General features: G+C 51.8%; 8 protein-coding genes across 8 annotated transcripts, besides 1 other annotated feature; 5 read left to right on the plus strand and 3 right to left on the minus strand.

The window, feature by feature from the left end:
* Positions 1-25,887: part of a sequence feature (contig 1.108 735..352786(-1)) that runs on past both edges of the window.
* Positions 311-2,659, plus strand: ANIA_06452 (OPT family oligopeptide transporter; the record flags this gene model as incomplete). Its single annotated transcript, XM_658964.1, has 3 exons — positions 311-452; positions 514-681; positions 729-2,659. 3 exons carry the CDS (start codon positions 311-313, stop codon positions 2,657-2,659), a joined length of 2,241 nt encoding a protein of 746 aa, XP_664056.1.
* ANIA_06451 (MFS transporter) lies at positions 2,738-4,610 on the minus strand (the record flags this gene model as incomplete). The annotated part of the gene is made up of 6 exons (XM_658963.1): positions 2,738-2,857; positions 2,911-2,968; positions 3,026-3,556; positions 3,608-3,772; positions 3,834-4,143; positions 4,205-4,610. The coding sequence occupies 6 exons, from the start codon at positions 4,608-4,610 to the stop codon at positions 2,738-2,740; spliced, it is 1,590 nt and encodes a 529-aa protein (XP_664055.1).
* ANIA_06450 (uncharacterized protein) lies at positions 5,155-6,043 on the plus strand (the record flags this gene model as incomplete). Its single annotated transcript, XM_658962.1, has 2 exons — positions 5,155-5,517; positions 5,663-6,043. 2 exons carry the CDS (start codon positions 5,155-5,157, stop codon positions 6,041-6,043), a joined length of 744 nt encoding a protein of 247 aa, XP_664054.1.
* On the plus strand, positions 6,414-8,244 carry ANIA_06449 (protein CYP5077A1; the record flags this gene model as incomplete). Its single annotated transcript, XM_050612149.1, has 6 exons — positions 6,414-6,689; positions 6,776-7,138; positions 7,208-7,416; positions 7,497-7,941; positions 7,994-8,083; positions 8,134-8,244. 6 exons carry the CDS (start codon positions 6,414-6,416, stop codon positions 8,242-8,244), a joined length of 1,494 nt encoding a protein of 497 aa, XP_050466922.1.
* On the minus strand, positions 12,846-20,666 carry ANIA_06448 (protein pkbA; the record flags this gene model as incomplete). The annotated part of the gene is made up of 4 exons (XM_658960.1): positions 12,846-13,804; positions 13,863-18,283; positions 18,445-20,003; positions 20,052-20,666. 4 exons carry the CDS (start codon positions 20,664-20,666, stop codon positions 12,846-12,848), a joined length of 7,554 nt encoding a protein of 2,517 aa, XP_664052.1.
* tpcA (O-methyltransferase cicE) lies at positions 21,231-23,526 on the plus strand (the record flags this gene model as incomplete). The annotated part of the gene is made up of 9 exons (XM_658959.1): positions 21,231-21,648; positions 21,719-21,845; positions 21,899-22,206; positions 22,263-22,319; positions 22,419-22,629; positions 22,726-23,031; positions 23,100-23,173; positions 23,226-23,269; positions 23,509-23,526. 9 exons carry the CDS (start codon positions 21,231-21,233, stop codon positions 23,524-23,526), a joined length of 1,563 nt encoding a protein of 520 aa, XP_664051.1.
* On the minus strand, positions 23,883-24,356 carry ANIA_11509 (uncharacterized protein; the record flags this gene model as incomplete). Its single annotated transcript, XM_050612232.1, has 4 exons — positions 23,883-23,994; positions 24,101-24,149; positions 24,223-24,268; positions 24,330-24,356. 4 exons carry the CDS (start codon positions 24,354-24,356, stop codon positions 23,883-23,885), a joined length of 234 nt encoding a protein of 77 aa, XP_050466923.1.
* ANIA_06446 (protein cicD) lies at positions 24,681-25,532 on the plus strand (the record flags this gene model as incomplete). Its single annotated transcript, XM_658958.1, has 3 exons — positions 24,681-24,705; positions 24,753-24,921; positions 24,980-25,532. 3 exons carry the CDS (start codon positions 24,681-24,683, stop codon positions 25,530-25,532), a joined length of 747 nt encoding a protein of 248 aa, XP_664050.1.

The following is a 25,887-nucleotide window of genomic DNA, read 5'->3' on the forward strand; positions in this document are numbered from 1 at the left end:
CGTTGCTCCCCTCCCCTCTCATCTCATATGATGCTCGGCCGAACGCAATCGCTGTCGGTGATGGCGTTAGCAACACCGCCAGTTAGCAGGACATCTAATCAAAAACAGGCTAAGCATCTGCCAAGAGTGGATCAAAGTGTCTCGGAGTATATGGATTATATTGCTGGTGGTGCCCATGCCCTCATCTAAGCGTATATCGCACCATGTCGATGTAACCTCGCCTTTTTTTCTCATGATAAAAGGCAGCACCTCTAGCCCAACAAGCGGTGACCGACTCTAAGTAATAACTCTTAAAAGAGTGATTGAGACAATGCAGCTTTCTTCGTATAAAGAGACTGCTGTTGGCGAAGCAGTGGACAAGGACAACAATGCGCCGGCTGAGAACTTAGAAGGGCAGATCCAGGTCCATGATGATGTGGAATATGTCAAGGGGCACCCTGTGATCCGCACTGGTCAGCACTCAGATTCCCTCTTCTATAATCCTGCTCGCCGGAATTATGCTGATCTCTACAGGTGCCGATATCTCACGGTTCATCGTTTCAGACCGCGACGATGGCGATCCAGCCCTGACCTTTCGCTCTATCGTCCTGGGCACTGTCTTTACAGCCCTCTCGAGCGTTATCACCATCCTCTACGTCTTCAAGCCGTACCAAGTTCAGGTCTCAGCTGTGTTCTTGCAACGTAGGCTTCTACGCTTTTAGTCTCTGACCATGGCCTAACCCTAGCAGTGCTTGTTTTCATCTTCGGCAAGGCATGGGCCATCTTTACGCCCCGACCCGAGCGAGTCAAATGGCGCTGGCTACAAAGCGTTCTGCGATTCATGAGCTTTGGACAGGATTTTGGGATCAAAGAGCACGTCGTTGCAGCCCTGATCGCATCGTCTGGCAACAACGGTCTCTCTGGTGTCGAAGTCCGCGCCGTCGAGAGACTGTTCTATGGTCTACACATCTCGGCGTCCACGGCTGTCCTGAGCACATTCTCCATCGCTCTCTGTGGCTTTGTCCTCGCAGGAGTCCTCCGTCCTCTCATTGTCTATCCGGCTGAGATGGTCTACTGGTCGACTCTGCCGCAGGTGGTCCTTTACCAGAATCTGCACTTCAATCCACGCAACAACAAGCGCCGGCTGATCAAGTTTGGTTGGGCTCTAGGGATTGCGGCCGTCTGGGAGCTTTTCCCGGCGTACATGATGACATGGCTTGGTGGGTTTTCAGTAGTCTGTCTTGCATCCCTGCGAGCGCCGATGCATACAAGAAAAATCATAACGACGATCTTTGGAGGTGCCTCTTCGAACGAGGGTATGGGACTGCTGAACTTCTCGCTTGACTGGCAGTATATCCAGAGCACCTATCTCTCGCTCCCATTAAAGCAGCAGGTGAACTCATGGATCGGGTACGCGATTTTTTATGTGGTCATGGCCGGAACATACTATGGCAACGCATGGGATGCAAAGAGCTTCCCGTTCATGTCGACCTCGCTCTTTCACAGCAACGGGACCACATTCTCCCCGGACTCCGTAATAAACTCCCAGGGAACGATCGACTACGTCAAGCTTGAGCAGGTCGGCCTCCCGAGTCTCACCTCGAGCACCGTTTGGGGATACCTTACCCAGAACCTCGCCATCGGCGCCCTGATCTCACACGTCCTCATTTTCTACTGGAAGGACATGGAGACTGCATGGAAACAAGCACGGAGCAGGACACAGCCCGACCCTCACTACCAGGGCATGCTCAAGTACAAGGAGGTGCCCATGTGGTGGTACTATGCCTCCTTTGTGCTCGCCTTCTTTGCTGGCCTGATCGTCACAATAAAAGGAGAGACCACGCTCCCAGCCTGGGGGTACATCATATCCCTCATTCTCGGGTCTTTTATTGCCCCTTTCTCCTGCGTGCTATACGGTCTGTACGGCACTGGTGTCTCGACTAATCAGCTCTCAAAAATGGTCGCTGGTGCTCTGCACCCAGGCCGACCCCTGGCTGGTCTGTACTTTGCCAGCTGGTCGCACCAGGTAATTCTGCTCTCAGTCAATCTCGCAAACTGGCTCAAGATAGGCCAATACACCAAGGTTCCTCATCGAATCATGTTCGCAACCCAAGTCTATGGTACCCTCCTCGGCGCAGCCCTCAACTACGTCGTCATGATCACCATCGTCACCAGCCAACGCGAGATTCTCCTTGATCCGATCGGAAACAACGTGTGGAGTGGTTCGTTGGTTCAGAGTCTCAACAGTCAGGCCATCACCTGGTCGCTTGCAAAAGAAATCTACGGGACACATGGTCGGTACCTCATTGTCCCACTAGGTCTGATTATCGGCCTCGTCTTCCCAGCCATCCACTGGGGACTGAGCAAAATCTTCCCACGGATCCGCAACTGGCCACTCAACACGACAATCATCCTCGCGCATGCGGGCCAGGTTTACTACGGAACCACCGCATGGGTGGGGAGTGCCATTGTCGTCGGCATATTCAGCCAGTTCTGGCTTCGGCGAAGACTACCTCGGGTCTACAACGAATACAACTACCTTATCGGGGCAGCACTGGATGGGGGCTCGCAGCTGGTTATCTTTATCCTGTCGTTTGCCGTGTTGGGGGCTAGTGGGACTGAAAGGCCGTTTCCGACCTGGTGGGGGAATCCAGACGGGAACCCAGATCACTGCTTGTAATTCTAGTCGTTGTCAAGAACCGAGGGGGATGTAAACAGCATAGATTTTATTAAAGTGATGTTGTAATTGAGCCAAAGTCTACAGAGTAGGCGAATACCGACTCAACTTGCGGACCCTCTCGCCGTAGATGTAGAAAACAATCGGGATTGGAATGAAGGCCACGCCTAGGAAGCCTAGCAGCGAGGACGCGCAACGGACCTACAGTACCTCATTAACGTACTGGGGGAGAGATGCCATTGTAGATAACCTACACCTAGTCGATGGTACATGGGCGTCGCAAACATAGTGAATCCCGCCGCCACAGTTGATCTGCTTCCTATCAGCCTTCTCTTCTCCTCATGATATGCTAGTGCTAGGAGAACATACCTCACGATCGCGTTCGCCGAAATGGCAGAGTTCGCATTCACAAGGTAAACATCAACGAGATATGCCAGCCCCTGGAGATAGATAATCTGAATCCCCGCGCCAATCGGCACACCCGCCAGAATCTGCGGCCATGGAGAGATGGATGGAAAAGACGTCCACGCGAACCAGAACTGGCCGAGCGGGAGCAAGAACGCTCCAGGGATCATCGGGTACAGACGGTCTTCTGGTCTAATTCGCCCCGTCGACACGAATGTCTGACGGATCCGGGTGCGGGTAAAGTAGAAAATATATGCTGACCCAAGAACGACTCCGACCCCAATCGAGAGAAAGGGCAGTGCACCGACGCCGAGACTGTACCCGCGTTCCTCGATGAAGCTGACCGGGTACGCTTCAAAGAGGAGATAGATAAATCCGTATATGAAGGTCATGTATAGAGTGATCAGTTGGAGGATCGGTTCGCGGAGCAGCATGACCAGCGGGCGGCTAAGATACCGGGTGATAACGGAGCCGATGGTGATAGGGGACTCGTCTCTGTGCATCGATTAGAAGAGGGGAGAGGGGAGAGGAGCACAAATGGCATACAACTTGGCGTGCAGAGCCCAGTTCTTCGTCTCGAGGCGCAGTCTGGCAGCTTTGCGCTGGAGCAGGACCGGGGCGTAGGTCTCTGGCAGGACGAAAAGACCGATGAGGCCAGCAGCGGCAGCCATAATCATGGTGATCCAGGCCGTCCAGCGCCATTCGAGGTAACTAGGGCATTTCATTAGCTCGCGTCATCAGACTAGCAGAGTGTGTCCTCCCCCCTTCTCACCTCTGCGTGATGAAGCCTCCCAGGATCGGCCCTACGATCGGTCCCACTAGGGTCGTCCCGCTGAAGATGGCCAGGGCCAGCCCTCGCTGAACGGGATCAAAAAAGTCGGCAAAATACCCTCCTGCAATAGACAAGGGCCCAGATGCGGCCACACCGCCGATGAACCGGCAGAGAATGAGCGTCTCGATGTTGCGGGCGACTCCTACCGGTATCTGGAAGACCACAAAGACGGCGTATCCGGCTATTAGCGGCCGTTTGCGTCCGTATAGTTCCGACAAAGGGCCGAAGAGGAGAGGACCAGCTGCGAACCCTGCATTTACAATCATTAGTTTACTATCCATCAAGTCGAGTCAGTCAAGAGGACCGCGAACCGGCAATAAACAGGGCCGTCCCTAGAGTCGTCACCTGCCTTCCCACCCCAAACTCCTCAGCCGTCACGCCCGTGGCCGCACTAAAGACTGACGTTGCAAATGTGACCACCAGCGAGAGCCAGCCGATGATGTTGGCGTAAACCCATTTTTTCCATGGGGGAAGGTTCTGCGGATTGAGCGGGTCGTCGGGGCCGCTGAACACGACCAGGTTTGGGTCTGGCGCCTCTTTTTCTATAGTGGTGGCTATATTGTTGGTGGTGTTGCCACTGCTATTGCTGCCTCTGGTACCGTTATCGTCGCTGCTGCTCTTAGACGTCTCGGTCGTGGGGGTGGTTGGCGTCGCAAGCACCATTGTGCTGCTGCTATGCAGCGCCGGTCGGTGGAGGGCAATTTCTGCCTCAGGCATGGTAGAAGGGAGATCGGCCTCAGACATGCGGGTTACAGGCCGGCGAACAATAGATAGCAGGCAGACTGCAATCAGCCGGCAAGCGTACGGCAAGCGAATGACAGGCAGATGACGGGCAGATACGACTGATTATGGGCGGGTGTTTATTTCGAAAGAGTAGAGAAAAGCGTTGCTGGGAGTGAGTGCATCCAGGTATGGGACGGCGGCGGAGATAACCGTCGGCCTAAAGAGGGATGAAAAATGAGGATCAGGACGAGGACCGAGAACCAGGGACTAGAAACGGACCTCGATACGCTAGTGTCGATCTTATGCAGAGCCTCGATTGACATCGCCCGTAAGCTGACGCGTTTTTATAGGTTGCTCTTTGGCCCGGCTAGAGCGTAATCCGGTCGGAGTCCGGCTTAAAGTCCGGTTAGGGCTATATCAGGCGTAGCAGTCTCCCAGTGTCTCTCCCAACGCAGATAAACGCAGGGTAAACTTCCACCTCACCTCGACTTGCTAATCTCCCTCTACAGCTAGTTATATTTTTTTTTTTTTTTTCGAAATGTCGCTCGCCGGAAAAGTCGCTCTCATCACTGGTGCCTCGAAAGGCATCGGCAGAGCGACAGCGCAGCGCCTGGCTAGCGAAGGCGCCAGCCTGGTTATCAACTACAACACCGACGCCGCCTCTGCCCAGGCGCTCGTGGACGAAATCGGCCAGGACCGCGCTCTCGCGGTGCAGGCAGATGCCTCGAAACTGGCAGACATTGATCGCCTGGTGGACGCGGCCGTGGCCAAGTTCGGCAAGATCGACATCCTCATCCCCAATGCCGGTATCCTGCCTATGCGCGATCTGGAGCACACCACCGAGGAGGACTTTGACTTTACCTATAATCTGATGGTCAAGGGACCATACTTTCTCGCCCAGGTGGGTTCATGATTTGCTTATTCTTGTTCATTCCAATCTTGTTCTATTTTATGCTGCTTTTGTTCTATTTTTACTCCTTTCATTGTGGTCCACGAGTTGGTTGTATTCTTTATGTTATTTGGATATCCTGGCTCGTGTCTAACAGGCACAGAAAGCAGCAAAACACATCCCCGCTGGTGGACGCATCATCCTCGTCTCGACCGGTGTGACCGTGCTCTCCAACATTGCCCCAGCATATCTCCTCTACGCCTCCGCCAAAGCAGCCGTCGAGCAGATGGCCCGCGTGATGGCCAAGGACCTCGCACGCAATGGGATCCTCGTCAATTGCGTCGCACCAGGCCCTACGACTACAGGGCTCTTCCTGAACGGCAAGTCAGACCAGATGCTCAAGATGGTCGCGGGATTCAGCCCGTTCAACCGCATCGGTGAGCCGGAAGAGATTGCAAATGCGGTATACTTCCTCTGTAGTAAAGACAGCAGCTGGGTTTCGGGACAGACCCTCAGGGTCAACGGGGGAATGGCATAGAGGACGCTGGTCTTTTGGCCCGCTTATGATTAGCAAGAATTTCATTTCCAAAATTTCCTCCCAAGTTTCCTTCCAATTGAAAGCCTCGATTGAAAACCTCCTACTAAAAACTCCAATTAAAATCCTCACAGCTGAAGATATACAAATATTCCGGCTGTTCATCTTCGTACTCTGACCCCTAGGATTCACCGTACGACGCATGGGTACTCTGTACTCGATGGGTCGTATCCGGGTCCGCTCGACCATTGGCTAAGTCCAGGGACCCCTTTGGTAGCGCAAGAGCATCCACATAATAAATGGTCCAAGGCCAGGACCGGTGTGTTGCATTGGTACCGAGTCAGCTTCCTGTTTTCTAAAAGAGAATATTATCATGGCAATCCTTGTACGCCTCTTCTTCGCCCTCTTTGTCGTCTCCGTCTACTTCTTCCGCGTACGCCTGCGCCTGAGCCACATCCCTGGCCCGTTCCTCGCTTCTCTGACAAACATTAACCGTCGACAATGGGTGACGACTGGTAGAGCCCACACGATTCACACCGAGTTGCATCGCCAGTATGGCAAGGTCGTGCGCGCTGGCCCAAATACCGTCTTTGTATCCGACCCGGCTGCTATACCAGCCATCTATCGGTTCAACGAGCCATACCAGAAGGTTTTCTTCCTTACACATATTACCTTTCGACGCAAATCAAACAGGAGGCTGGTGCTAATATTCATTTATCATTGTTCTCGATGCAGTCCGAGTTCTACGACGCTCTGATGCCCTATGTTCGCGGCAAGAGCATCCCCGACGTCTTCGCCACCAGAGACGAGCATATCCATCGGACAATGAAGCAACCCATTGCAGCCATCTACTCCATGTCAAACCTCGTCTCGTTTGAGCCGTATGTCAAATCAACGATCGAGTATTTCTTCTCGCGGCTTGACAGTCTTTTCGTCGAGACTGGCAAGGTCTGTAATTTCGGCCTCTGGCTGCATCTTTTCGCGTCGGATGTGATGGGCGAGATCACATTCTCCAGACGACTCGGTTTCCTGGAGACCGGGGGCGATATGGAGAACGTCATGGCGAACAACTGGAAATTCTTCGTTCAGGCCGCTCCGGTACGCCCGATAAGTCTCTTGATCATTTTGTATCGGAGGGAACGCTGACTGAAGGCTGTGGTGTCCTAGGCGACGCAGATGCCCTGGCTCGACTACTTCTGGAAACGGAACCCCCTGCTTCCAGGCAGTGTCAAACCGAACAAGGTCATTGAGTTTGGCGTCGCACGGATTCAAGAACGACTTCACTTGTCGGAAAAGCATCCAGATCATGTGAACAGCAGGGATTTTCTCTCGCGGTTCATTGCAGCCAAGGAGAAGAACAGCCAGATCGGGCCGGAGTAAGTTCTAACTTCTTCCCTACTGACCACTGAAGTATAATAAAAGCAAAAATGCAAGATTATATTGAAACGTCTGGCAGTGCTATCATGACCTGGGCCAACTCCAACATCCAAGCCGGGAGCGACACAACCGCCATTCTCCTCAGCGCACTCTTTTATCACCTCCTCAAGAACCCAACGAGTCTGGCGGCACTGTGCACTGAGATCGACGCCGCCGCCAAGAGGGGCTGTTTATCCTCCATTCTGACGTGGAAAGAAACGCGCGATCTGCCGTACCTCGATGCCTGCGTGAAAGAAGCGGCCAGACTACACCCACCCATCAGTCTCCCCCTCGAGCGAGTTATCCCGGAATCCGGGACTGTAATCGGCGGATTCAAGATCCCTGGTGGGACGAGGGTCGCGATGAATCCGTGGGCTGTGCATCGTGACCGTGACGTATTCGGTGCAGACGCAGATACCTGGAGACCAGAACGATGGCTAGAGGGGGAGGAGAAGGCCAAGACGCTGTACAACTCGTTGCTGACGGTTAGTCTTTCAACTCGGTCGAGGAATAGTCACTAAGAGGTCTTTGCTATAGTTCGGCGGAGGCCACCGCTCCTGCCTAGGGAAGAACATCTCCTACCTTGAAATTTACAAGCTGGTGCCGTCGATATTGCTGCGCTATGAGGTAAGAATTCCTAGCCATTATCTATAAAGATCTAGTAGTGACGGCTGCAGATTGGACTGGCTGAGCCGGAGAAGGAGTGGCACTTGGAGAACCGGTGGTTTGTGATGCCTTCAAGGTTCTACGTTAGGCTGAAGGCAAGAAACGGGGTGACTAAACTATGAGAAAGGGAGGGCTGATCTGTAGGTCGGGGGTGGGGTGAAATAGAATAGATCAGAGGGTGTCTGCTATATTTCAGTGGGTGTATATGGCTATTCAATCGATTTCGGCGCTCGTCATTATAGAAATGTCTCAACAATATTGGTTTGACATTATGAATAGGTTGATGAAGTAGTCTGAGAAGCCTTTTGGGCTCGCTGAACTTCAGAGGTAGTTGCACTAATGCACCATCTGGTTCTACTATAGGGTTTGATTTTGTCTCGGCCTCGACCATGAGCATAGGAGGGTTCACCTTTTCAGGCCCTAGAACGCTATACTCGTTGTACTTTGTTGGCCGCTCTGTTGTTCTTTAACATGATGAGTTTTGGAGCTGCTGGACGAAGCTGGGTACGATTCGGCTGGTGAGCCGGTTCTTGGGAGTACATGTTCCTCCCCAAGATCTTACCTTTACCCGGCCATACGACGGCAAGAAAGGTATCCATGTGATCCATCCATTATCTTTACCGAGAGACTCCATGGAAAATACCACATTGCGGCACTGTGTGGTTATTTTCACTGTATGGATGATTGGCCTACGTTAGGGCTAGCATAAGTAAAGCTAAAAACCAACAATCTTCCACCGGTTGCGAACACATAGCATTCCACGTGGCACGCATGTCTTGATCTCTGAATTTAACAGGGGCAATCCTGATAATCAAACAAGCGCCCCAGACACACACTGTCGTCAGCAGTCAAATCCAAGAACATCCGAATATGCTCAAAATTCAGCGCACATTTCTCTTCCTGAGCCAGGAGATGCGCAGTGCGGACGACATTCTTAGTCTGCCTGTAGTTCAGCTTCAACTTTGCCAGCTGGTCGAGCTCTTCGTCGGAGAATCGTGCGGTGTTGGGCCTGCTGAGGACTTGGCTCCAGATCTGGCGGCGGGAGACTTCATTGAGCTCGGGTATTGGATATGTGAATACGCGATTCAAACGCTGGGTTCATCTGCTCGGCTCGATTCGTGGTTAGGAATAAGATCACTGGTAAAGTTAGTGCTTGGCTGGGACTCGGACATGTCCAATTAAGAGGGGAAGGAATCCATGAGAAGAAACCTGAAACACACTTCTTAATACTCTAAGAGACGTAAGAAGATAGAAACAAGCTTGTTCCTCTTGATATCGTTCTTGTCGCGCGCTTCCATGGAGACATCGGGTTCGTCGAGCAGAAGGAGAGCACCTTGAGGGCTTCGGCAACGCTTTCTGCTGAGAGAGTCTGCTGAGAGAGTCTTGCCAACTCCTGGTGGCCCTTCAGGAGCATAATCAGTCCACGACCTTTACCGTGTATTACATCGTCGAAGTTATCCGATCGCCGACATTGCGCTCGGGCAAACCCTAGAATAAATTTCTTGAGGTGCTGCTGGGCATGTGGTAGGACTAAGAAATCAAATGCCTTGGTGTTCCAGGAGATATCCTGTAGCCCCGTCGAAGTATGGGGGTTTCCACCAGTCGCTGCTCGTCAGAAAAAATGGCTTTTATCTTGTTGGAAGCGGGAGTCTCATATATCCTGGGATGGTAGGGGGGCTATAGCCTGAGCAGGAAGACTATATAAATTTTGACCGTCGCTTCTATATTGGGGCCTTCGTATTATTCTCGTTCCTGACGCCTTGGAGCGATTGCCCACGATACTGACAAGGTCCCCAATTCAGACCGCGTAATCGGGATTGAAGGAGTTATATCCTCTTACGTCAATCACAATGCGGCTTTTGACAATACGCCTTGCTTTACCTCCATGGAACTCGGACTGTCCTGTGCCAATGCCATCGTATTGCAGGTAGTGGATACCTTTGTAGCATTCCCACAATCCCCCACGCGCAATGAGGTTCTCTCGGATTGTGGCTTCGTTGCCATGGTATCTAAGTGGAAACACAATGAGGTCTGTCATGGGCCGTGTCCCTTCAAAATGCGATACAAGAAGATCTTGCGTCCGATAGCCAAAGGTTTCACCATGTTAATCGATGAAATTGGCACCCACGACGAAATCCCCAGACCTGGGGTCGGTATCGCCTGACTGAAAGGCGAAGACACATTGATGGCCATCAATCATGGTGAAAATATGTTCGTTGGGTTCAAATATGGTCCAGAGAAGCCGGTGAGTTACAACACTGTTCTTGACCAAGTCTTCTTTCTTCGGAATCGCGTCACCCAGCTCGTTGTCAAGAGTACGATAGGGAAGATTGGCAGGAATCTTAGTGACGATGTTGGTCTCCTGGTCCTTTGCTTCAGAGAACTTTTTTCGGACCGATGAATAAAGGGCTTGAAAGGTGCAGTGATCTATCGAGGGGATGTGCGACCCCTAGCGTCAGGCCTGGTTTGATAAAGATGAATAGCTTCATATATCATGCCAGTCTCGGTTTAATCGTTAATCGTTATATTTATGCATAACCCCTGGTAGAGAGAGTTGTTATTTTGAATACTATGCAGAAGAACCTCCCCGGGGGGGTTTCGCCGGAATGAATTTCGCCCATTGTACTGCAAAATAATGTACCTGTCTCACACTTCAGTTTGACTGGAATAGACGGTACAATGAGTAAAGTGGGTTATGGGGTATTCTGCCATTGATGATATTTTCCCTTCGAAGCGAACAGCTAGCAATACACCTAGGCTGAATTCAGCCTTATACCTAAACCCGCAGCCATACTGACCTTTCACACCCACTACAGCCTGATGACCCCCATCTCAAGAGCTAGTGCCCCTCTCATGCAGGAAAGCTGAGAACAGACTCCTTGATATGACGTGTCAGAATCCAGCTTACTCGGGCAGGGATTATTCCTCGCAGACCTGATGAGACTGCTCTTTGTGATTGGCCCGGCAAAGATAAGCTGGAACCCTAAGGATGGTTAGATTATTCCTAAGAGTTGAGGACAAGCACGGCGAAACAAGAAAACATTTGCTCCTTGTGGATTTTATCGAAGCAAATGGACGACCCTAGTCGCGAGGCTGCGTCTTCTGATCTGCCGACGGTCTATGGCGGCTCCTGCGCATTTCTGATTTTTGGTGTGCGATACAAGTGCCAGGCTTGTTATGATTTCGACTACTGTTCTGAGTTTTTTTTTTGGAGGCGACTCTCACACACCCAGGGCATTAGTTCAGGGGGATTAGAACTGAACAATTGGGGGGTCTAACCCGATTATATCAGTGCTGGTACGCCGTTGTGCATGATTTCTCCAAACCCATGATTAGCGTCAGTTCCGATAAGTTTCCGGCAATCGGCGCTGTTGCCAGCGAGATTTCCGAACTCACCGGGAGTCAATACATGGCCGGTCTCTGGGAACAGAATATGCTCCATGATCTTGTGGTCCACCAAGGCCACAGAATGGGCGTGCCGACCGCTCGCACGGAGTGCACCATCGTGGTCTTGGACATCTGTTTACTCCACTGTCACTTATGGCAACATCATGGCAAATTCAAGGCCGCTGGCCACCGTCAGAAACTGCAAATGTACCATGAAATATCCTGCCGGTCCATTTGGCGAAGTAGTTAGTGGGTCAATTGAGCTCCAAGGGTTCCTCTCCATGGTAAATGCTGACGACGTGAACAGCCTAGTCGCGAAAAGGACCTTGGGTCCACGTCTAGATATAAAGCTCAACCCGACAAATGGGCTCGGATGATGATCTAACACTCTCAGGACATATATGGAATGGGGAACGTCAATCTCGACAAAAAGCAGTTCGAAAACCTGCCGGTTCTTTAAGGATCGATCTATGGGTTGGTCACATTCAGTCGGGATTGGGTAATTAAGGATAAGGAAAAGGTTAATCAGACTTGCTTCTCTAGTTTACTCTTGAGAGAAGCAGAGAATAATACAGGTTGCTTCGAGCGAATGGCAGCTACTTCGAGCGAGTGGCAGCATTTTTCGATGAGACGAAACAGTGGATGGATCCACGCTCACCACATTGGAAGACTGAGCTGGTCGTGATTATCTGATGTGCCTAAGAGTCAGGAGGATACAAATCTGTAGATTGTTCGAGCAAACCTTTTATAGTGACTAGTGAGAAGAAGACTCCAAAGAACCTACAACTATAGTAGACCCGATTCTTTCGTTAGCAACTCCCATATTGCTGCCCTATCGAGACTGGCATGTGACTATCCTACCAGGTCCATGCCTTGAGATTATTAAGCTGAAATGCAGGCAACATATAGGGGCATGGGGGGACTAGGATATCCGGGAAGAAACATGACCATGTGAGAATTGACACGAGTGGCCGCCACCATATGCAGAGATATACATGGACAGAGGAGACGCAAATAGCTGAAGAACTGATGCAACAACATCCACCGATAAGTTCACTTATTCTATAATAAATAATCATTGCCTTTATAGCAAGTTTCGCTATCATTACTTCAAATTTATAGCTTCGCAGTAACTTTCTTGCACTCTTTACGCAAGTCTTTAAATGTATCTGTTAGGCTACCTGAGTACTTGTACCTAAGCAAAACAGCTTACGAATAGAGTGTACTTAATTTCGTTTATAGTTGTTAGAAGCAATTCAAGTTGGATGTTTGACACCTGAGATGGAAGAAGTTCTATCCAATCTTCGTGGTATCTCCTCTAAGCGAGATGACTAGGTTACTTCCCAGACACCTCCTCCTTCAAAAAATCGTACCCTCTCTTTACAACTTCCCACGAACTCCCGTCTGCGTCTTTGAACATATCAAACAGATGCGCCTTTCCCTGTGGCACACTGACTTCAGCACGAACGCCCATGTCCTTCAAAGCCTGCACAGTCCGTACACTCTGCTCATAGGGGATAAGATCATCATCTGTGCCATGAATGACAAATGTTGGGGTGCGATAAACTCCCCTTCGGATCTGCGCGTAGGGACTAACACGCTGGATCTCCTCAATCTCTGGTTGTGGTTGAGAAATCAACTTCTCAGCATCGCCTGGAGAAAGGGAATTGCTAGGAGGCAATCCACGCAACAAAACGGGAAGACACTGGCCCTTCCAATTCATATGCAGGACAATCCTTGATCGGGGGTCATCCGGTGCCATCCATCCCCCGGCTGGAGTCCCACCTGCCTTAGAATTAGACCTAGATGTAAGGGGGATGTTGTAAGCTGTTATCGGACGATCCTGTACACCCTCGAGCAGGTTATACTTCATCAGGGATAGACCATCAACATCTGTATTCTCTGGATAATTTGGCTGCGTCCAAACACGGTCCTCGTAGTCGGTCGGGCAGTAAAAAGCCAGAATTGCGTCGGGAGGAGATAGGCCCCGTTCAATGGATGTGAATGCTGTTGTCATGGCAAGATGCCCGCCTGTCGACCAGCCGACAACGACAACGCGCGAGGGATCAAGGGTCAAGCCAGGACACAGTAATGGCAACGAACAAAGGGTACTCCGCGCCCAGGCCATGGCGTCGCTAACATCCCTCATTGGCCCTTCTGTCAACGTAGTCTCGGGGCAGAGACGGTAGTCGATAGAGACCGGGAGGAAGCCTAGCGTGTGCAGGTGCGCCGTTTGCTTTGGACGAATGTCCTTGCGAGAGAGCATAATGTGGCCGCCTCCGTGGATCATCAGGGCTGCAGGGTTCAGAGTCAGGTTCACAGATGTGCATAAAGGGATGGCCATAGATCTCACCTATCGGACGCGGTTCATTAGAGACAGAGGGAGGATAGTATATGTCCGCAAATAGGGGGATTCCGTCTGCCTGCTTGTACATCACACTCTCAACCGCCGTTTCTGTATCCCTGCTATCGAGTCTTGGTGTATAGATCTCGTTGACGGCCGGCGCTCTGAAACCGGCGATGATCCTCAATGTACGTGCCTCAAAACTATCTCCATCCGTCCACGAAACATGCTGGAACCCAGCCTTGCGCATGCTTGTGTTCCAGAAGGATTCTGATGCGATGACATGCTGACGCCCATCCTCAAACAACCACCAACCCTCAAGCAGTCCAAAGACGAGATCAAACCAATACATATTGCGTGTAAACTCGACAAGTGCCACAAATCCATCCGGGCGGAGCATTCTGTGGATGTTTCCTGTTGAGATCTCGAGATTAGTCGTGGCATGGATGCAATTAGTTGATATGACTGCATGGAATTTTCCGGTTAGCGAGTCGGCCGGCTCCTTTTCAATGTCGATGACCTGATACTCCATATAGGGCCGGCCAGCGAACTTTTTTCTAGCGGCCGCAACGAAGGAACCAGACACGTCGCTGAATGTGTAAGTGAATGGTATACCAGAGCGAACAAGGTAGTCGAGGACATGGCCTGTTGTGCCTCCCGTTCCCCCTCCTAGCTCCAAGATCTGGAATGTACCAGAAGACTGTCTATCTGAGAAGGCGTTTCCTAGAAAGCTGCAAAGGAGTCGGGAGATAGCAGCGTACATAGGTCCATTCAGGTACACCTCCGCCAGCAAGTCCCTGTTTGCCTTTGACCGGAAGAGCAGGTTCAGAGGATCAGCGGTCCCAGTCAAGCAATCGGCCAACTTAGAGCCTGTAATATGAAGTAGCGAATGTTCAGAGGCGTGCTGCGGTGCTATCGTATTGATCTCTTCCAGCAATCTTGTCGACGATGTGGGATCGACAGGCTTGTCTGAGCGAACAAAACCAGAGTCGCTGGTCGCAACTAACATCCCATCTCTCAGGATGTTGTATAACTGCTGCACAAGCTTCTCGTGAGCGGGAAGATACCCGATCTTGGGTAGCCGGTCGCCTGGATGCATCAGGGCGAGATCGCATCCAAGCTGAGCAAATGCCTCGACAGTATAGGCAAGCACGAGCCTGGATTGGGCAGGATAGACCCTCTTCCAAAAGTCGTAGAAACCAGTCTCCTTAGTATAGATATCGTAGTCGAATCGTATTTGCTCAAACGCGTGCTGCGCCATTTCGAAGTCACTGCCCTGCGTTGTTAGCGACGCCGGAACAGACGACAGGCTTTGCTCTATATTCAGGGCCGGTACAAGGGCAATTAGATCTGCAAAGGTCGATTCCATGTTCAGCTGCGACATGTCGACGTCGCAGTTAAAGATCTTTTTAATGTCGTTTGCCAGCTCAATGCTCAGTATCGAATCCAGGCCAAGATCCGCCAGGTTGTTCGATGCCTCAATAGTCCCGTCGTACTCCAAATTTTCAGCCAGCAAATCTGCGAGCCTGCTTACCGCGTCATCTGGAGTGGTAATGCCGGACGTGACAGCGCCTGTTGGCATGTCTGAATCAGACTCAACAGAGTCTGCATCGGCCAGGTCCTCAGGCTGAGAGCCACTGTCATGCACGCCGAGGTACGAGGCCAAGCATTTCGAAATTGAGGCCACATCTGTCAAGAGCGCAAATTCATCAGCAGGGATAGAGACATTGAATACCTGGTTGATCTCAGTCAAGACTTCTGTTCCTAGCAGGGAGTCTACGCCCAGGTCTGCGAGGATTCCGCCGTCGTGGATGTCGGCGACCGGGACCTCGACAACGCGACTCAGTGTTTTCTTGAGCTTTTCAGATATCTCTAAAGTCGGTCTTGTTATCGAACGCTTGGTAAGAGGTGGCAGCAAGACCCTCTTTGGTTGTGCTCTCAGGGCAGGTGACTGGACCGGTACGGCCACCTTGATCGGCGCAGCATCTGCTGTATTGGCACGAGAGAGGACCCTCCCAAGCGACGAAATCTGGACCCTGGTAAAGTGTGCTCCAAGAATGAACATTGCCAGTTCTCCTGTGGCTGCATTAAAGACAAATATATCATTCACAACCTCCTTCTCACTCGTCGGATGATAAGAAGAGTGCACAATCCAAGAGGCATCGACGTTGGCCAGGTCCTCGGTAAAGGCCGCCGCAGACTGTACGCGGTCGACCTTGGTGCAGACGTAGACTTCCTTAGCACCGACGTCGGTTAGGCAGTTAACATGAATGCCAGCGGTCTGGATGAAATTGTCGACGAGTAATGGCCGCCGTGTGTCGGCATCCTTAACGGTTGGGGGCAGCCTGATCCTGCCCGTCACTTCTGCTCCAGAAGCATACACGCTCTGCACGCCCTTGTAGTAGTCTGCATAGCTGACGACTCTGCTGAAGAGCTGGTACACCACTGGTCCTTGCAGGATATGACAGTCTGGGTCAGATTTCATTTCCTGAACACGCTTGCTGCTTACCAGGCGGCCAAAGCGGGAGAACTCGGCCGCTGTTTTAGTGTCGTTTTCGCGTAGGACGACTGTCCCTGAGGCATGGAGCTGTTCCTCAGCTGAGTTGCCCATGACAGGTCTACTGCAGAAACAAAACGTCCATGCCGTCTTTAAGAAGGGTGACTGTTGCAGCCGGAGGATGATGACACGGTCGCCTACACCCAGCGGAGCCTGGATCTCTAGATCCTCGACACTGGGTATAATGAGAGTCTCACTGGTGTCAGAATACACCATCTGACCAGCTTTGCAGGCAAGATCAATGTATAAAGGTGCAGGGCACAAGGGCTCTGCGAGCACAGCGTGGCCTTTGACAAAGAAAGAGTACTTTTCGTGCTCCGTGCTTATTCGGAATTCAGCCTGTTGCTTTGTACTATCTTTGTACTTGACGAACGTCAAGAACTCCTCAACAGAGGTCTCCTCCCTCGTTGATTGGGTGACTGTAGCTTGCTCGGTCATTGTGTCTTTCCAGTCAAGCCAGTGTCTCGTCTTCTCGAATTGGTAGGGGGGAAGCTCAAGCGGTTGGTAGCACTCTCTCTCGCTCCGGTGGAAAGCCCAGAACTGCAATTTATGACTGGACTTCCAGAGATTGACCGTCGCATCCGCCAGGGCTGCGGTACCAGTCTCGCCTGCGAGATTAACAGCTTGGATCAGATGGTCTGAGGGGACATTGAGTGCACCACGAATCATTCCAGCCACGGAACCTCCGGTACCCACCTCGAGCCATGTGCATGCGCCCAGCTTGGCCTCAATTCGAGCGAGGGCTTCTGTGTAGTAGACAGGGGTCCGCGTGTGTTGCACGATCATGGATGCGTTGAACTCCGACCAAGATGAGCCACTCGAGCACGTCTCGATGGCGTATTTTGGCGTGCGGAAGGTTAGTCTCTCAGCGCACTGTTCCAGCCCAAGCAGTAGCGGCTCAGTGAATTTGGAATGGAAGCCATGCGAGACGGCGAGCCGTTTATACCTGATAGACTCCTGAGTAAGAGCGGCCTCCAGGCGATCAGCGGCATCTGCACTGCCGACAACAACGTGGCTGGTCGGCCCATTAAAACAGGCAATTTCGAGCGCATCTTTTGGATCCTTGGTCTCAGCTGCTTTCATCAGGCGAGCGACGGTCTGGACATCTGCCTGAACCGAAACCATCGAGCCATGCTCTGGGCCCCAGGCGTCCCGCATAAGCTTTGCGCGTTCTGTGATCAAACCGAGTCCGTCCTTTAGAGAAAGGACCCTGCCGACTGATAGAGCAGTCAACTGGCCAAAACTGTGGCCGATTAGGGCAGCTGGGATAACCCCGGCCTCTATCCAGGTCATAGCGCAGGCGTACTGGGCCGAAAACAACGCAGAGTGTAGCAGAACAACATCAGCGATTGGCTCCTTCCGAAATATAGCAGGAAAAATACTATTTAAACCGGCTGAGGTGAGGATATCATCGCAATTACTCAGATGTGTTCGGAGGACCGCAGAAGAGTCATAAACCTGGCGACTGAGGCCGACTGACCTGGCCACTTGACCACCAAATGCGAGAACAACCGGACGTTCTGTTGGAGCAACCGTATGCAATGAATTATTCCTGTTCTCAACAACTGCTGACAGCTGGTCCTCCAGTTCAGCTTTCGAAGTGACCGAAGTAATCAGTGCATGTGGAAAGCCGCGGTTCTGGGAGTTGGCAAGCTGGAAAGCGAGACTAGCAAGGCAGTCTGGAGAACGGCCACGCAAAGATCGGAGCAGCTCTTTGCAGTACTCCTTCAGACTTGAAACAGTATTGGCAGAAACGTAAATGGGACACTTTGGTAGGGTCCCCTGCTTCTCTGATCTTGCACCGGTTGGGGCCTCAGTCACGATCATGGCAGCATTGCTCCCAGCTGCACCATAGTTATTGATGCAAGCTGCGCTTTAAAGTTCGCAGACCAGGGCTGCGTTGTATGTGGGATTATCACCTTATCTTGCTCCAAAGGCGCAATCTTGGGGTTCAGTGTTGTATGGTTGGCCTGCATTGGGATCAATCCACGCTGCAGCATCAATACCGTCTTGATAAGTGATGCCACACCCGACGCGCCTTCTGTGTGCCCAATGTTTCCCTTGACCGATGCAATGGCGAGAGGGTTGGCTCGATTGCTACCGCCGAATACGGTTCGAATACTGGTGAATTCGATAGGATCACCCACAGGCGTGCCGGTCCCATGGGCCTCGACAAACGAGACGTCATGTGGATGCAAGCCAGCCTCAGAGACAACCTTTCTGTAAAGTTCGATCTGTGACTCAGAATGCGGCACCGTGATGGCGGTCGAATTTTGATTCTGGTTGACTGCGGCCGCAGCAATCACCCCCATGATGTTATCGTGATCGGCCAGGGCTGAAGATAGGGGTTTCAAAAAGACCAACCCCACCCCTTCTCCACGACAGTAACCATCTCCCTTTGCATCAAATGGCTTCGTTGGGCCAGTAGGACTCAGGAAAGAAGCGGCTGAGAGGTTCTGGTAGAAGTTAGGGCTCGTGTACAGACTGACTCCCCCCGCTAGCGCCATCGAGCATTCGCCCGTCTGCAAAGCCCGGCAGGCAGCTTGAATTGCTACAGCTGAGGAAGAGCATGCAGTGTCATATGTAATTGACGGTCCTGTCCAGCCGAAGAAATGGCTGATTTTTCCGGATAGAAATGCCCTCAGTGTTCCAAGGCTGGAAAATGCATTGGGTGGGTGTGAGGCCACGTTATCGGTGTAGTCTGAGGCACATAACCCCAGATAACACCCGACATCTCTGCTGGCCTTGATCCCAGAGAGACCAGAATACTCCGCCGACTCTAATGTCTGATAAGCAACCTGCAGCACAAGCCGCTGTTGAGGATCCATGCTCGCCGCCTCACGAGACGACTTCTTGAAGAACCGATGGTCAAAGGCATCCACGTCATTGACAAAGTTACCCCAGAACTTGAGTTTCTCGCCCGGCGATCTTCGTAAACTAGATGTCTTGAATCGTTCCTCGGGCATGGTACGGCACATGGATGTCCCTTGAGCTAGCAGCTGCCAGTACTCGTCCAGGGTATCCGCCCCCGGAAACTTGCAGCCCATGCCGATGATTGCGATGGGCTCTGAAGTCTGTATTCTTGCTCTCACAGCGTTCAATGGAGCAGGCACAGTTGCAGGTGAGTTTTGCACGGGCACGTCCGTTATCCGCTGCACAGAAAGACGAGCCTGGCGCAGGACGGAAGGGGGAATGCACTCAACTAGACTGAATTGAACGACGCTTGTCTTCTCTCCGTTGCTGCGCTTATGCAGAGCCGTTGAGATAGACGCATACCAATCGCAACGCTGAACTAGTATGGACTGAAGCAGCGTATCGATGATAGAATCCGAAGAGAGAAGCTGCCCGTCGATATTAGAGTATACGGGAGCGAGCAACTCTGAGTGGGAAAACTGAAAGACCGGGTTCGACGCTACCAGATTGTACAGACCCTCAAGAGCTTTCTGATGTGCGGGATGGTGGAATCGACCTCGCAAATCAAATCGTTTGGCGGAAAGTCCGTTTGACGCGAGCGACTGAGAGAGAGCGTCAAGCGAGGCCCTGGGTGCAGTGACCGTAGCATTTAATTCATCCGTAATTACTGAGATATATGCCTAATAACGTCATCAGTGGATGCAATGGCCAGAAGGCACCGTTCTTACACCAGGGAATTGCGCGAGAGTCTCTTCCAGGCCTTTCTTGCCAGCGCGAGACCTGACAGCAACTGAGCTGACATCTGAGTCTAGAAGATCCAGGTCTATATATGCACCAATCGCAACAGCCAGCCTCAACGCGACGCTTGCTTGACGACTCAACGCCTCAAGGTCAGGGCTCGTGGCAACCGACACTGCTGTGAGGAAGCCCGTGCAGAAGCCCTGCACGCCCCCATTGTTCCGAACGGCTCTGAGAACATCCGCATGTCCCCGACTACCGTTTTCATCTGTATAGTGCATATACAGGACGGTATGGAGGATGACCGTAAACGGCGTGACGAATGTCGCTGGAAGTTCCGAGATCTCTGTGGCGTCAGGAAACTCTGAGTGGGATAGCCAACGACATAGCTGCCGTAAAGACTTCTCGGCAGGGCCAGCAACACGTTCTAGTGCAGGGTCGGAGATGGCTAATGCGGGCCATATCTCGGGCAGCGACTCGATCGAGGTACGCATCCGATATAGACGAGGGTCGAGGAGCAACGCCGCACGCAGTCTTGAGGCCGCTTCGACAGACGGCAAAGTAGTCTGGGAACCGAAAACAAGAGCGGATGGTGCCGGAGCCATGATGAAAGAACAGTAGATCTCACTCTATTCTAATGTATATGAAAGATAAAAAATAGTTAGAAAGGACTGAACGACCGGGCCGAGGAAGGGGAATTCCAAAGGTCACTAAGTGTTGAAGGTCTATCGAAGAACGTCAATCGAATTCTCAGGCTCGAACACACCTATGAACATTTCATAGAGGCAGGACAAAACACAGGCTAAGCACCGGTGCTTTCCTGGAGCAGGTTGATATACAACAGGCAGCACAAGCAACCGTTCTGGCCATGATTCGATGCCTATCAGCCTCAATATGTCGTGTACCATATCGACCCCATACTCTGGACCAAAAGCTGATACACCGCAAGTTCGGTCTCTGCTACTATGCTACCGTGATACTATCCACGCGGGGTTCGATATCGCGGGCCGGACGGTCTCGATATTTGGCTGGACTGGATATACTCGGGTCTAGAGCAAGTATAGAACTAGAATGGATTATATAGGATGCACATAGTGAGTGTCCACTCCAAGCATTCTTCATTCAGGCACAAGCCGTCACGTCACTTTTTTTTATCATCGAAGACCATCATGGAACGCTTCCCCCGGTCCGCCGCGGACGCACAACAACTTCTTCAGCTTGCCGAACTGTTTAAGCAATCCGCCGAGATAATCGCAGAGGAATGGAACAAAGAGGATTTCTCTCGGATTAAGGCCGAGACCAACAGCATCAAGAGCAATCTAGGCAGTCTGGACACTGCTCGGATCCTCCCTAGCCCCCGTCTGCACGAGGCAACGCGGACTGTGCTTGCCATCACAGGCGCAGCAACGGAGCTGGTAGCAGAGCCGTACAGTCGAATCCAGGAAGTTGCCTGCCAGTATTTTGAATCGCGGGCCCTTTTCGTTGCTGCTGAGCGCCGTATTCCAGATCTTCTTGCTGGAGCCGGTGAGTATGGGCTGAGCGTCGGTGAGATTGCTGAAGCTACTGGAATAGAAGAGCGGAAACTATGTATGCTTCCAAGTGCTTTCCCGATCCAAATCATACTGTGAGCAAAAGATGATGCTAACTCCTATTATAGCTCGTATCCTGCGTTGTCTCTGCTCAATCCATATCTTCCGACAGATAGGAACTGATCGGTTCGCCAACAACCGGATCTCTGCTGCCCTGAAGAATAACGAGCCACTGCGCGCATATGTTCAGCTCTTGTATGCACTTATATCCTCCTTCCCGCGCTATTCACATTCTGACATGGAGACAGCAATCTCGACATCTACACCGCATCTGACCAGCTCCCCAAGTATCTGCTTAGCTCGCAGGGTGCTTCTTACAAAGTGCACGAGACAGCATGGCAAAAGGCCGTGGGCACTACAAAGGCACGGTGGGACTGGTTGGCTGAACGGGTTTCACTCGACGAGGTGCGACCAAAGGAGGCTCCATACCCCGGACTGCCGGATGTCAGGCACTTGCAACCCGGTCCAGACGGCAAGTACGCGCGTCCTGAGCTGGATAATTTTGGACTGGCGATGGTTGGCGGAGGGAAAGTTTCGGGGGCGGCGCATGCATACGGTACTTGACCTGCCCAACTTGACCTAGTATGACATGCAGGGCAACTGACGACTTAGACTTCCCCTGGGCATCCCTCGGCGATGCCCTAGTTGTGGACGTTGGCGGGGGTGTCGGTGAGTGCCCCATTTTATACTCTACTCCTAGAACACGAGTCCCATTCCAGGTCGATTCTAGATTCAAACGAACTAACCGGAACTGACTGCATTCTATAGGTGGATTCGTCCTGCAACTGCTACCAGCATATCCCCAGCTCCGATATATTGTGCAAGACCGCGCCGAGGTTCTGCAGCAGGCACAGGAGGAGATCTGGCCTGTTGAAGCCCCTGAGGCTGTAGCCGACGGCCGGGTACAGTTCATGGAGCACAATTTCTTCCAGCCGAACCCCGTTAAGGGGGCAGATGTTTACTGGTTACGTGGAATCTTGTAAGTGGAGTCTAGCCGCCATCCAATTCTCTCACGCCTCTCTGTAAAGGGCCGGATCGAGCTGACAGCGCCACGCAGACACGACTGGTCGGACAGTTACTGCGTGCAGATTCTCTCAGCTCTGCGCACCTCGATGGCTCCCACATCGCGCATTCTGGTATGCGATCAGGTCATGAACACGACGGCCGGCTGCGATGAGATCCCCCCTGCCCCGTCGCCACTGCCGGCTAATTATGGCTATTACATGCGGTACCCGCACCACCGGGATCTGGCGATGATGTCGATTATCAATGGAATTGAGAGGACTCCGGCGCAATTCACGGAACTGGTGAAGCAAGCTGGTCTCAAGGTTAACAAGATCTGGAATTGTCGGAGTATGGTTGGGATTGTGGAGATTGGCTTGTAAGTAGGGTAGCAGGGCAGTAGTATAGGGCGTCCAGCGCGATAAATATGCAATATTTTCATCAGAGAAAGAACGAGAAAGATCGCCATCACCGCCGTCTCAGCTACATGGGGTTCGGCAATTACACCCAATTAGGGATTGGTATCTAAACTGTCAATGCTGTCATTAGTACATGATGGTCTCACGTGTGCAGGCTTCTTTTCTTCCGCAAAAGGCCCCGTGCGTGACGAACTGCAGGTAAGAAGTTAGCGCCAACAAACAGGAATAGTTCCGAAACTCAGCTCCATTCATAGAAAGGCCGGGTTGATTTGGGCTATCTGCTTACTTGATGTTGTGGCGGAGCAGTAAATCAAATTGCATACACCTTTCCTGCCCGAACAATAGACGCCAAGTAAATCTGACCATGGAAATTATCATCTGGCCTATATCCCAGTTCTCCTAAATCCTGGTTATTCTAGATCTGGACTCGGGTATAGGCTGACGAACAGGCGTAGACTCCACTCTCCAATAAAATCACCGTAGATTGCCGGGGTGTCTGTCCACTTGTTGGCGGAGACCTATCCTGGGGCGTAAGCCATTCTGCAGCGAAGACAGTCAGCCTTTGCGAATCTTAAGCCGTGTCTTTGCACACTCAGAGGTCCATTAATTTGACTCTTGCGGCGGTTAGTTGTGCAGACGCCTCTGCCTTCTTTAGTCCTGTTATCACTAGTATACCAGCCTCTCGGTGTATATACCGGAATTTTATTTTAGGTTAAGCTTCAGCCAGACCGTTAAGAGGCAACGATTATCCAGGAAGGCCCGGAGTATACGGCGGGGGCCGTCAGGGTTTGCTGAGACCTGCAAGGCCGTTTCAGCCAAAACTGGCAGCCGAAAGTAGCCAGTCAATCGCGATGCTTTCAATCCTCCTCGGCCTCATGATCGGTCTCCGCATCTTATCGCAGTATTTCTGATCTTCTTGCTCACTGTTTCTTGCAATAAGAGGCCCCAAACCCAGGGGAGCCGAGGCTGTACATGGCGCCGTTGGTCTGGGCGCTTCGTCAGCCTCAACATCGTTACGCTACTGCTTACCATGCAGAGGATGGTCCAGCAGGGAGTTCCTTCTCCTTATATATTCTCGCTGGTGGGTAGAGGCGTGAAATATACAATCTTCCCGGCGAGCAATGGCGGGCCACATATCAAACCTTAAATACCTTCCAGAATACCTCCAAGAATGAACGACACTTCTGGTCGACGTCGCTGGTGGACCCAAGAGGAAGATTGTATCCTTCAAGAAGAAGTTAAACGCCAGAGTACGTACCTTTACCTTGACCTTTACTACGGCCATGCTTTGTCGTGCTGTGGCCAGGCTTTAGCCTATGATATGCATTGCCGATCACTACTAATATGGCCTTCTAGTACAACTTGGCGGACATCAAGGCGCAAGAAATTGGAGCGCAATTGCAGAGAAACTACCGGGCAGAACGAACAAAGACTGCCGCAAGCGCTGGACCAAGATTAGTCTGAGCAGTCGGAAAGGAACCTGGACTGCCGCGGAGGATCATCTTTTGCGCAAAGCCGTGGCTAAATTCGGCTTTCAGTACGAACTTCTCCTCGGTCATCCTTCATCGCCATTCAACTAAGCGCTCTCAGATGGACCAAGGTTGCAGAGATGGTTGGCAGCCGTCACCCTGACCGTAAGAATCTCCACCCAATTTGGGTGCGAAGTCTCATCTCGGTACAGAATGTGCAAAGCGATGGCATCACTCACTCGATCCCAACGTAAAGCGCGGTCCCTGGACGATGGAAGAGGACAGCTCTCTTCTCGAAGCCGTGCAAAAGATTGGCCGGGACTGGAAAGAGATCGGACGAGAGCTTTTCCCCAGTCGGTCCACGACGGATATCAAGAACCGGTAAGTGTCAATCGATGCGCCCCCGACCTAGGATGGTCCATTACTGACGGAGGCACAGCTATGTTATCCTAAGCCGCCGCCGCGGACCCTCCCCAGCCATCCCAGAGAACTGTTCGAGCATCGATATCGAAACGCATTCGTCGTCTCTTGCGGACAGCAAGCCACCCATCCCTGCCGAGTTGCTCACTCCCGAGGTCGACTTCTCTATCGCTAATACTCCTTGTGAGCTGGATAGTTCCAACCTAGCCCCAGATACCCTAAGCATAAACATGACGCTGCCTTCTGACCTCCCTTCTTACCTGTCTCTTCCTCTTCCCGACACAGCCGAAACAGATCATGCTCTTGACGAATCCAGTACAGCATGGGAGATACCAGACTGGACGGCTTTTGACAATCAATGTCTCTTCACGCCCGGCGCATCTGAGCTTGAGGGCAGTTTTACCAGCCGTAATCATGAGGAGCCACCTCAACCATTACCAGTACCCGATATCCCGGGTCCCAGCACGCTTGTCCTTGAAGATCTTCGGCCGGAGACGGTCAACCTAGTGATCGACACGCTGCTGAGGACAAACTCGAAGTTTGGAATGCGAATGTACAACACGGGGTCCTGAATGATGTATCTTCTCAGTAGAGATAGAATACTCTCTTAGAATAGGTAGAAAGAAAATAAACCAAAGCCTCCCGTTCACCTCGGGGTATTTTACGCAATGATAATTTGAGGAATCGGCAAGTTCTTGGTGTCGTGTCGTACAGTGTAACGCCGGGCATAGGAGCAATAAACAAATCAGACGCAATTCTGCTACGACCTGGATCATGTTTCCAAAGCGTTTTGCGATTCAAGAACTGTCCGAGAGCAAGGTGTCATGGCACCAGAGACCGAGGGCTCTCGACCCTGCCTCTGTCAGGTATGACTGCTGGCTTCTTGTGTATTTCCCATATGCACAGTATGGAAAATGGTATACAAAA

Source organism: Aspergillus nidulans, chromosome I (assembly GCF_000011425.1).
Source record: "Aspergillus nidulans FGSC A4 chromosome I".
NCBI lineage: Eukaryota > Fungi > Ascomycota > Eurotiomycetes > Eurotiales > Aspergillaceae > Aspergillus > Aspergillus nidulans.